This window comes from Eriocheir sinensis, chromosome 1 (assembly GCF_024679095.1).
Source record: "Eriocheir sinensis breed Jianghai 21 chromosome 1, ASM2467909v1, whole genome shotgun sequence".
In the NCBI taxonomy this organism is placed as follows: domain Eukaryota; kingdom Metazoa; phylum Arthropoda; class Malacostraca; order Decapoda; family Varunidae; genus Eriocheir; species Eriocheir sinensis.
The window spans coordinates 2392038-2404623 of NC_066509.1; the positions used below are offsets into that span (position 1 = coordinate 2392038).

At 43.7% G+C, this 12586-nt stretch overlaps 1 protein-coding gene across 1 annotated transcript; it reads right to left on the bottom strand.

Moving 5' to 3' along the window:
- Window positions 1-505: 505 nt before the first annotated feature.
- On the bottom strand, window positions 506-12506 carry LOC126999664 (venom phosphodiesterase-like). Its single transcript, XM_050865987.1, has 15 exons — window positions 12295-12506; window positions 10885-10915; window positions 9918-10133; window positions 9360-9503; window positions 8407-8523; window positions 7299-7406; window positions 6649-6886; window positions 5937-6151; window positions 4980-5162; window positions 4489-4581; window positions 4084-4219; window positions 3404-3590; window positions 2680-2910; window positions 1379-1520; window positions 506-1055 (listed from the first exon to the last, which is right to left on the bottom strand). Exons 2-15 carry the CDS (start codon window positions 10912-10914, stop codon window positions 870-872), a joined length of 2226 nt encoding a protein of 741 aa, XP_050721944.1. The 5' UTR covers window position 10915; window positions 12295-12506; the 3' UTR covers window positions 506-869.
- Between the last annotated feature and the right edge of the window lie 80 nt (window positions 12507-12586).

Genomic DNA, 12586 nt, shown 5'->3' on the forward strand with positions numbered 1-12586 from the left:
CGACGAGACCGTGTGTAGGTACGTATTACAAGTCAAATCTGAAAAGTTTAGGTCCCTACAAAGTTTGGGATGACTAACTCTGTAGGGACCCGAAACTTCACGGATTCGACTTGTAATACGGCCCTGGATGGCAGAGACTAGAGTTATATATAGAACCTGCAGCTGTGACTGTGAAGGTGGAGATGAAGACAGGATTGAATAACTCAGATAAAGGTCACTACTAGGTATCATGAAAGACTGTGAGAGAGTGATAGGGAGTGGAGGGAAGCGAGTGAAGTATTTCCTGCTTATCAAGGCCATTTTCACATGCTGAAGTGTAATATATTGCCAGAGTTCCCTCCACCACCACCACCACCAGCAGCATGCTATTGTGATTGTGACTTCTGGTGGCTGCCACTTTTATATTTCTCATTAACTCACTCCGCCATACCAAAGAGAGTAGTGACAAAAGTGGATTAAACTGATATGTGAGACTATGGGCAGAGGAAAAGGAAAGGTTATCAAGTCTCAAATACCCGTCATATTGGCTGAGCATTAAGAACACGAACCTGCTATTTATCAAACAATGCCACGAGTTGCGCCTAGTTTTTCAAACATCATATCAGTCTTTATTAACAATAATGTATATGACTTTTCCTATTTTAACCCATTTTTCAAGGTGTAGATAGATGGTTTTGTTGTTCCTTGTATATCACTTTTTTATGAATGAGTTTGCAATATCTTGACAACTGTGAAAATCCAACCCTTTTGACTGAATCCGATACCAAAAACTGGAATAAAAAAGCCGAACTAGACACATATCTGTTAATAAATACTAATAGGTTTAAAATATCAAGTGCTAGACATTCACACCAGCACCACGCAGGCCACTAAGCAGCGCCTCGGCCCCGAAGAAGGCTGGGCACGGGGAAGGGACTTTGCCACAGTTCGGGATGAGAGCGGAGGACAAGAGTGGTGCGGTTGAAGGTGCTGAGGTCCGGGTAGAAGGTGAACCCAGTGACCACCTCGACGTCGTTGACCTTTGCGCTGAACTCCTTGGCGTACTGTGCTCTCTCCTGTGTGGAAGTTAGGTTAGCAGCTTTAGCCATCATGAAGATCTGGGTTCATCAAAGATCCTAAGTCCTTGTGAGTGTGCCCAAGGCCTGAGATGTTCTTGCAAATGCGCTAGAAATCTTGCACTGATAAAGCTTTTTTTTTACTACAAAGGAAGCCGCTCAATGGCAACAAAAAGGAAGTGTGAAAGTGAGAAGAATGAAAGAAAGTGTTGCTGTGATAAGACCGCCTTGGGATATTTGGTAACACTGACAGCTGCAGTGATAATTCCCGGGCCTGCTCCTGTCTGTCACTAACATGCTGTTGCAATCTCGGGGAAACTCACCAAGCAGTTGCTCATCAATTGGTCCTGTGGGAAGATGAAAGCGTCAGCATCCAGCATCGCGTGGGGACACTCAGCTAAGGATGACACCGATTCCAGGCATCGTGTCACCACAGCAAACAGGTCAGACGGCACTTCTGGAAAACTGAGAGTCATGTTTGGAGTTAGTTTAGATGCACCCTTTGTGGTAAAGGTCCAGTATAACTCCGGCGCCTTAATTTTGGTCTATTTTCTTCCAAACCTTCACAAAGCCCTTTGTATACATATAATACATTAGTAAAAAGTGGCGGACAAATGCCACCTACCCTCTACCCCCAACAAGCTTGGGGACCTGTGGGAATGCGTGGTGGACCTGGTCTCACATGCGTGGGCTAATCGCTAACCAAGCGTATCATCGTTAACCAAGCGTACCGCCGCTAACCAAGCGTACCGTCGCTAACGCTAACCAAGCGTACCATCGCTAACCACCCGAAAACAGCCCCGAGCCATGACTCAAGGTCATACGGGGCCCCGGTCCTTTCAGCCCAAGCCCCGGATGACCCTGAGTCATGGCTCGGGGCTGTTTTAGGGTGGTTAGCGATGGTACGCTTGGTTAGCGATGGTACGCTTGGTTAGCAATGGTACGCTTGGTTAGAAATTAGCCCACGCATGTGAGACCAGGTCCACCACGCGTGGTTATTATTTTTTTAGAACACGCAGCCCAATCTATTTGCCGTAGTGTTTTAGGTGATTCTGATAATTTACTCCCCGGAAATTACTCGTTTTCGTCTCCCCCCCCCACCCGAAAGCCCCGCATTCCCACAGGTCCCCAAGCTTGTTGGGGGTAAAGGATAGGTGGCATTTGTCCGCCACTTGTTACTAATGTATTATATTTATACAAAGGGTTTTGTGAGAAGGTTTGGAAGAAAATAGACCAAAATTAAGGCGCCGGAGTTATACTGAACCTTTACCCACTTTGTACATCATGCCATAAATAAGAGATTTTTTTATTTGTTATACTATGTTAGTGTGAAGTAAGGTATAGTTTGGGGCATTCTCTATAACTATGCATGTCATTTTGGACTTAGTTCAAATGATAACTTTGTACGTACATCATGCCATAGATGAGATTTTTATTTTTTTATTAGCGCAAGTTTTTTTTTCATTTTTGTTTTCTTTTTTTGCCCTTAAGCTGTTTCTTTTGCTGTAAAAAAAAAAAGTAAGCTACAGTTTGGGGCATTCACTATAGCTAGGCATGGAGGAAGGTAAAGTTTGGGATCATTCACTATAACTACACTTGATCTCAGTACTCCACTTTGTCTCACCTGAAGGTAGCAAAGTCATCTGGGTACGAGTCGGCATTATTATCAAACACCGGGCCCAGGATGAGGTTGAGGGGCCCCAAGACCTGCACCCACCCCGACACCAGGTGGCTCACAAGCTGGACCCATCGCTCTTCCAGGGAGGGCGAGACGGGCACGGCATTGCTCACTAGGTACGGGATGCGGGCGAAGGAGCTGTTCCGAGAGTAAACTGGGATGGAAGACACAACAGGACTCATTCAGGAACATAAGTAAAGGACCTCTTGTTTTAGATCCTAGAAATGCAGGTTTATCTAGCTTTTTTCTGAGAGTACACTGTGATGGAAGACAGAACAGGAACCATTGAGGAACATAAGTAAAGGACCTCTTGTTTTAGACCCTAGTACTACAGGTTTATCTAGACTGTTATATCTATGCAATACAGGTTTATCTAGTCTATTTTACGTATGTGAGGCCAATTGCAGTTCTTGATATCATGTGGTGAGACAATGGCCAGTATTCTCAGGTTCTTCCACCTCTCACATCAACTATTTCCAAGTGCCAAAAAAGAGATCAGTCAGGTTCTAATGAGTGTTTTTAAGGTTCATGGTACAGAGGAAAGGCTCATACTACCACTAGGGTCATAAAACTATCCCTGGAAATGCCTACAACTCCTACGAAAGCCTTAAATATGTGAGCTTGGGTGCCGAAATATTTTAAGAATATGTCCCAAGATCCCTGACAATACATGCCTGGGGGGAAGAGAGGATACATGGAGGCGTTGAAGGGCAGCGACGTGTCATAGGAGCCGCAGGTCTGGGTGGTGTCTTGGGAGAGCCGCACGTCGCTGGTCCACTGCTCTACAGGTGTCCCTGGCAGAGGCTCCTCCACGGTGAAACTGGTCCACAGGGGCATCTTGAGGGCTTCCGAGTAGGCTGGGTGGAGAGGAGAGAAGCCAAAATGAACAGAGAGGAGAAAAAAGTTAAAGAGGTCAGTATGAAGATAGATAAACTGCCTTCTTATAATATAGCTAAAGGAAAAAAGGACTAACCAATGGACTATTTATATGGAAACACTAGTTAGCCTTTCTCCTACCATATATTAATCATTGTGCTGCTATAATATCACAACCATTGAGCCACCAAAGTTTACTATTTCCATCATATCTCACTTGTCTGGACCAGCTACTATACACGCATACATATTGATGCATAGATAACAGCTTGCATTTCTTTTATATGTCTTATCATGTTTAAGGTATCTGCAGGGAACTGAAAACCAAAGAAGTGAATATTATCAAGTGGAGGACTTGCAAAGTTCTCGCGAATACATTTTATGATTTTTGAGATTTCTTCGAGCAACTGGAAGCCAAAAAAGTGGACATAATCAAACATGGGAATTGAAAATTTCTCCAGACCCCAGACTCACCAGTGACATGGTCTGGGTGGTAGAGGAGGGTGAGGTTGGCGGGCAGGCTGCTGGAGTAAGGGACGCCCCAGGGCACGTGGGCGACCTCCAGACTCTGCTGCTCCTCCGCTGTGAAGTTGAGGAAATACAGCCAATCCTAGGAGATAGAAATAATGAAAAGATGTAAGTTTATATCACTAATTGGAAATGTTTGCTCCTAATGAAAGAAAAAATTCTGTATTCCAAATTAACACAGATGTCTACAAGGAAAATTCATCATATTCAATCAAAACTCATAATATTCAAGCAATTCATAATATTCAAGTCTACCAATGTTTACTCCTAATGTAAGCGTAAAGTTGTTCCATATTCACTCAGTTTTATGTATTCAAAATTTATCACTGGCTTCTGGCTCCTCAGGCTGACCTCTGGGGCTTGCAGGTCACCCTTACAGCTGGCCATGTCCAGCAGGGGGCTCAAGTCTCCTGAAGGGAACTCTGAGGTAGGTGGTCTCTCCTCCTGCAGGGAAGAGAGTGTGACAAGAGATTTTAAACAAACCCATACAATGATGTTAGCTATCAAGACATCTCCAAAACTAAATTGTATCACCTTATTTTTAGCATCATCTGAATTCTTTTAAGAAGCATCATATTTCAGGTATTTTATTGTTTTGCTTAACTTTCATTCAGTCTCCTTTATTGTAAAAAGAAAAGTTATTGTGTCACTTTTTTTGTTGCATCTTATGATTTCTTTTTAGGAGCAGCATATTTCAGGCATTATATTTCTTTTGCTATCAGTCAATCTCTTTGAATGTAAAAAGAAAAGTCACGGCCACTCTAAAATAGGTACTAAAAGGTCATACGTAACAATGCTATCTAAGTAATCAGTCCACTTGGAAAGAAAATATTCCTCCTGACCTCTGGAAGCTCTGGGTACGCCGGGGGCTGTGCCAGGATGTGGTAGAGGGAGCCCAGCGTGCCGTTGTTGGGCGCTGGCTCCACACCCGTCAGGTGGCACATGAGGTTGTAGAGCTCGATGTTGTGGAACGGCGCCACCACGGTGCTCTGGAGGAACTCTGGCCCTGTGGCGATGAACAGAGCCTGCAGAAGGATAGAAAGCTGATCTTGTAAGGCACTGATAGGTAGCAAAACATTTAGTGATATATACTGAGCAGCTTCATTGCATTCATTACCTTAAAATCTATCTTGCTTATATTCAGTATAAGCTTAATGGAATACGATGAATAGAAAGTAATGGAACACTACTGATACATTATATTTAAAACAGATTCTTTACGATGACGAGAACCGAAGTTATGGCCAATCTAACGTTTTGTGCGACCATGACCATGACCTTTGACCTTTGACAAAAAATTAATGGGTTCTATTCTGGATGGACACGCATCATATGGAAGCATTTGTTTCGAAATTTGATGAAATTATATATTTTTTGGAAACATTGACCTTGGGCGAACTTTTCGATGTTAAGGTCAAAGTCATGCAAGGTGCTTCTTTCCATGAGCTTAAATATGAACCAAGTCTGAAGTCTCTACGATGAAGAGAACCAAAGTTATGGCCAATCTGACGTTTTGTGCGTCCTTGACCTTGACCTTTGACCTTTGACATAAAATAATTAATGGGTTCTAATCTGGATGGACACGTAGCTTTCCTGAAAAATTGGTTGAAATATCCGCAAAATTGTGCACAGGAGACTGTACAGTGTACACGAACAAACAAACAAATAAATAAATAAACATACTTACCGGACCGAAAATATAACCTACTCCCAACTTCGTTGGCGGAGGTAAAAACATATCCTATACTAGAAAAGGGATAAATTCAGGTAATCAGAAGAGGAAACACAAGAGCCCTTACATTCATGGTTGTCTGGTAGTAGTCGTAGCCATGATTCCCGAGGTTGGAGAGGTCATAGGACACGGACACCAGATAGCCGGGCTCCAGGTCCATAATGATGTCCTCAATGCGGCGGTTGTTGGAGAAGTGCAGGCGGGTGGGCAGGTCCTCCCGGCGGTACACTCGCATCTCGTCACGCTTGCATGCCAGCTTACTCATAATGTCTTGCTCTGCCGCTGTTGACAGAATTAAAAGTAGGTTAATGACTCGCTAGGTACATAATGAGTGTAGCAATACAGTAGAGGTCCATTTTTTTATAGTTTGTTAGGTAATGGTTCACTCTCATCTCTTCTTGCATGCTCACCATTTATTTACTTATTATGTCTTGCTTAGCCGCTGCCTATAAAAGAGAATATTAGTGACTCGCTAGGTAATGAGTGTGATAATACATTAGAGATTCATTTAGCTGAATTCCTTATCCCTCACTCACCCTCACAAATCATCTTCCCACTCACTGCCTCATCATCACCACACATCACCATCCCCTTCATTTTCACTCCCTTAACTCATCTTCACCCTACAGTCAACCTTTTAATTTTCACCTACTCGCCCTCTCTTTACCACCTCCAATCATTTTCACTCACCCCACACATCATGTCCCTTCTCACCATCACCCCACAATCAACCTTCCTTCACATTCTCACCCCACACACGACCCATCCCTTTATACTACCATCGCTCTCATTCTTGGGGTCAATCCTCGGGAAGGCCCCAGTGTAGGTGTAGGCGAGGTCATATATATTGGGAATGTAGTCCACCAGCTTTATAACGTGATTTGGTAGGCCCACAGAGGAGGCCATCCCGTGGTCGGCCAAGACGATAAGGTTCACGCACTCAAATATCCCGCGCTCTGTCAGGCCATCCACGAGGCGCTGCAGCATTTGATCAACGTATTCGAGCTTTGCGTCCACCTATGGAGATCAAGAGGCCATTTTAAGATACAAATAAGACAAATAGCAAGGAAAGGTGACAACTAAAGACATATTTAAAGGTTCCATGTTGCCTCTAAGGGGACGAATTTATAAGGCAAGGAAGGAGAGAGAGAGGAAGGAGTCTGTGGTGATCAAGGAGGCTGTATAATGTCTCCTTGGTATAGTGTTGTGGGCGTGCCGCAAGGAGCTTTGTTTACCTCCGGCCATTTTTAAAAGCCAATGGAGCGAAACTGGAGCGTCGCACACAAACTAGCGACGATATCTTGGGCTTAAAACAATGAATCTTCACACTTGAGAAATGAAAATGGAAGCAAAAATGAAACGGCGCTCACAACCTAGCGAATGTACAATGAACTTCAAAATCCTTCCGTAGTATACTTGTGCGTCGTACCAGGGGGCTGTCCGGGCCGAAGGTGTGCTCCGTGTGGTCGGGCTCGTCGAAATAGAGGGAGATCCAGGCCGGTCGCTGCTCCACGGGAAGGGACACCCACTCCAGGACCTGCCGACACACACACACACACACACACACACACACACACACACACACACACACACACACGCAGAACGTTGGGTTAATATGTGGGGTAACTAATAATTGGAATTTTTTAGGCTATTTTTGTGTCATTAAAAGGTGTGGTTCTCGAGTCAGAGGGATAAATTGGGTGTAATTATTATTGGTCCAGATGGTTACTTACGGGAGGTGGCTACGGGGAGTCCTCCTGCGCATATGGTTCGTCCAATAGCTTTGAAGTTTTAGTATGTTGTTTGTAGGTGTAAAGGTATGATATTCTGTGACTTTCATTAAATTCGGGTGAAGTTTAGGAGAGACTCAAACAAAGCGCATTTTTTTTGTTTTTTTGTTTCACACTATTTTTCAGTTAATCGCTTTGAAAAAAGTACCATAGAAACTTTGTTTACCTATCCACATTTCCCAGCTAAAAAAAAATGGATTTTTTGTTTTGTCTTCGAAAAACAAAAATTACAAATTTTTGTCACTTGATTTTCTCCACTCTTGTGTCCCGTTTTCTTTTGAAATTTTTTGAAATTTTATAGCGGGAAAAAATGTCCTTTAGTCGTAGTTTTAACTGATACCTAACAAAAGTCGGTCAGACTTTTACCGATTTTGTGATTTTTTTTAAAGTGTAAAAAACTACTTTTCAAGATATTGGCTCCTAAAGATTTTTTTCCTTTTCATCCCTGTCTTGCCATTTGTATTTATTTGGTTTGCATGAAATTTTCACATATTATTGTGTATATCTTGCTGACTTACTAGAGAATGATTAGGCATCTGTTCCCCCTATATAAAAAAAGTTTTAGTCAATCAAATGTGAGGATGTCAGAAGGTCAAGGTGTTCCCGCACGACCGTACTGGGCAATTCTGTCTCTAGAACAGTGTTTGTAGCTAAGAAAGCGACACGGTGATGAAAGTTTTGCTTGTAATCAGGCTTTTTATTGTCTTTTTGCCTTTGAGCTGCTCATCTCTGTCACACCTTCCTCACCTGGTCCACGCGGGCCTCGTAGGTGATGTTGTCGTTGTAGGCGTACCAGTAGCTCGGGTGCTCCCCTCCTATGTCCGCGTCAGACCCCGGCCAGAAGAAGGTGGCGCTGATCTTGCCCTACACACACACACACACACACACACACGGACAGGACATGTAGTTTAGAGTTTGGATGAAGAAATGATTGATAATATAGTTAATAGAGAGAAGAGTTAAGATATTGGGCCATTATATATTACGAGGTTAACTGAACATTTATACTTTTAATATTTTCTTCGTATTATTTAAAAACGTTAATCAGTTCGTGCCTTTAGATATACAGCGTTTCAGTCCGTATGTTATTGTTCACGTATGGAATAAACACATGTACAAAGAAAAGAACATCAGATAAATGTAAACAGGTGAGAAAAAAGTATAATAATTCGAAAACGTAACAAAAAAATGAACAAGCAACGGACCCACTTGCTAATTAGTAGAGAAATCGTAAAATTGATACAAAAGTAGGAGAGAAAAGGGGATAGAATTATGAAAACACAAACCATGTATTAATATTATCACTATTATCATCTTTTCACTACGATAGAAACTCGAAAAATAGGTCAAAAGCAGGAAATAAATAAATGGAGACAATTATGAAAAAAAAACACAACCATCCCCGTCCTAAAGATCTTATCCCAGCCTAGTGAAACCAAATTGTGGAGTCCGTTTTGGCGTTGGCTCCCGCGGGTCTATTTCTACCCTCTGCTCTGCCACACAGTCCCAACACCTATTTTTTCCTCTCATATGTTACCTATTGCTTACATATGAGAGGAAGGGATAGGTGCTGGGACTGTGTGGCAGAGCAGAGGGGAGGAAAGGACCCGCGGGAGCCTACGCGAGACCGGCCTGGACATATATTATTAGTATTATCACTTATTATCATTTCACTGCGATTCATGCTCTCGGAAACCCACCTGCCTCGTAAGGGTGTTCCAGATGGGTTCACCGCCCCACCAACGCCCTAGTAGAGACTCATCGCTGCCAATGCTGAAAGTGGCGCCGAACTCAGGGTCATAGAACTTGTTGGAGATGATCCCGTGGGCCTCAGGATACATGCCCTGGTTGGGTTAGGCGGCTCAGGATGCGGTTGTCTAGTATGGCATCCTGTTCTTTAGGTTTGATTCATATGTTTGATTTGCAAGACACAAACTGAGATTAGTAGCAAAAAAGACTCCTTCAAGGGTCATTAGGATTAAGGTTCTCGCCCTATATGACGTCTCTTCTGCACTCGTTCTTGTTTCTTTGGTTGGAGCGGCGTCTAGCGGGCTTTTCTTGTGGCTGGTTTTGTTTTTTTATGACCTTGAGCTGCCTCCCTTGCCGTAAAATAAAGAAAACTCCCTCTATATGACCTCTCTCCTGGTCTCCCGTTCTTTATTCTTTGGTGGGAGCGGCGTCTGGCGGGCTTTTAGGTAGCGGTGTTTTTTGTATGCCCGTGAGCTGCTTCCCTTGCTGTAAACAAACAAAATAGTTACCGTGACGATGGTGTAGTGGTTGGGGAAGGTCTGGCTGGGGTAGGCCGGGTGCATGAAGGCGGCGTGCACCCCTTGGTCGGCCAGCGCTTGGAGGGTTGGAGTCAGGCCGCGGTTGATGAAGTCAGCGCGAAAGCCGTCCATGGAGACCAGGATGACTGGGTGCTCCACGTAATCGATGGGGCACTCCGCCGCCGCCCCCGCCGCCGCCGCACACACCTGCCGGCACGTGAGGCTGGGCCATACTCGTAAACAGTTCGGCGCCCAAACACACATATTTGACACGGGTTTCTTCCTATCATCATCATCATCATCATCATTATCATCATCAGCCTGTAGTATAATTTCACTACTGAAGACGCATCTCTAAAACGTTTCCATTCATCTCTGCCTTGTGCCCTTAGTTTCCAGTTTCAATGTAAAACTTCCATAGATTAATATTATTACTACTACTACTACTACTACTACTACTACTACTACTGCTACTACTGAGATCTATAAAAAGGGATCAAAGGAAAAAAAAATGATTGACCCAAACACAGTCCCCTCGATGAGCAGACATGGATATAAATAATAGAAGAGACACCGTGACAGTAAAGTAAGGATATAGAAGGGGAGGGGGGACTATAACTAGGCGAGCGAAGAAGCATTGACGTAATCGACCCCTCTGAACACTTGTCTGGGCGTCCGAGGGGGGGGGGGGGACTATAATAAGGCGAGCGAAGAAGCATTGACGTAATCGACCCCTCTGAACACTTGTCTGGGGGTCCGAGGGTGTGGCGCCGCCCGTTGTATATGGACTCAAGCCAGTCGATTAAGTGACCAAGGAAGGCAGACTCGTTAGAAAGCCAAGGTGCTATCGGTTGCCTGCTCTTCCATGTTGCTGTGTTTCTCCCTTTCCTTCTCATCCTCCTCCTCCTCTTACTACTACTGCTGCTACTACTACTACTACTTAGATATGGGTACTTACAGCGCCGATGAGTAGCCACAGCGACGACATGCTAAAAGGAGGAAGAAAAGCACCATGACTAATATTCCCACATATTGAACCCCCCCCCCCAACACACACATACATGACCCCCTCCCTCCCTCCCCACCCTTCCCTCCTCTCCCCCCTTTCTTATAGAGAGCTTTGAAGACACCTTTGCATTGCACTGTGTATATATATATTTTTTTTCACTACATATGAGGCGAGACATTTAGCTTTCAAAGAGCTGAAGAGATAAAGAGATAAAAAGTACGATATATAGGACATTATTAGTACTATCTTGCAGAGGTGGGCGCGGTACTGAAAAATCAGTTGTGCGGTTGCGGTAGTGCGGTCCATTTTCCGGAGTAGTGCGGTTGTGGTAGTGTGGTCCCATTTTTTTCTTTCCCAGTGCGGTACGCGGTGTGCGGTACTGCGGTAGCGGTAGTAAAAACAAAACAAAAAAAACAGTGCCTATCCTGGCTATACAAACAAAGGAAACATGCTTAAAATAGTACAATTGCTTTAATTTACGATAGATTTTCCCAAAATAAAAGCAATAATAAACCAAACAGCTACAAATGCACTTTTGGAATCAATTAATTCAATAGTTTAGTCTGTCTATTTAGTATTTAAGTTTGAACAATAACTGAATAGTTAGAATGATTGAATCACTGATTCTGATGACTGATACCGATTGACTGAGTCCGATTCACACAAAAAAAAAAAATAAACAAATAAATCTGAGCATGCCGCGCTGCAAATGTCGTCTTCGATAGTTTTCAAAGTACCGTAAGAAAGACCGCAGGGTTTTTAGTGTGATCCGCGGTAGTGCGGTATTTTCAGAAATTTTGCGGTAGTGCGGTACTTTTTTTGTGATGCGGCACTACCGCACTAATGCACTAAGTACCGAACTTGCCCACCTCTGGTATCTTGTATTCGTTGTACTGTAAACCGTCTCAATTGATAGATAAATAACAGCACTATACGTCATTTTACACTATATATTTTTTCACTGCATATGTATAAGGCGTGACATCTGAGTAACATCCCAGGTCTCGAGATTCGTAAAACCATGAAAAAACAGTCACATTGTTATCTTGTATTCGTTGTACTGTAAACTGTCAACGGATAAAACACAGAATAGCACCTTCGTCGTCTTACATCATATCGTCGAACTATGAACACTATGCTTTAGATGGCTGAGTGGGTGAGCGAGCGAGTGTCTATTGTTAGACAGACACGCACCATAGCATCGTTGTACTGTAAACTTTCTTATCTGGTAAAACAAAGAATTGCACCTTCGTCGTCTTACACTATATCGTTAAACTAGGAACGCTTAAGCTCTAGATGGTTGAGTGAATGAGTGGATGACTATCTCAACTGTTCAAAAGAGTAGCACCATCTTCTTACATTATATCGTCGAACTGTGAACACTATGCGGTGGATGGCTTAGTGCGTGGGAGGAGGATGAGCACGGACCAGTTGCGGCGGTGACTGGTCCTGGCTGCTGACTGGTGGTGCATCGAAAGTCTGGAACTCGCGTATGTCTGAGCCTGGCCGCACGTGACTCATCCATGGAGGGTAAAGTACATGGGAGGGCTCACATGTGTCTCTTAATGACCGCGTTGGGTTCCACACCTGCGCCAGGGAACCGTGCAGGTATTTTCATGTGAGGTTTCTTGACCTTGGCGGTAATTTTGAA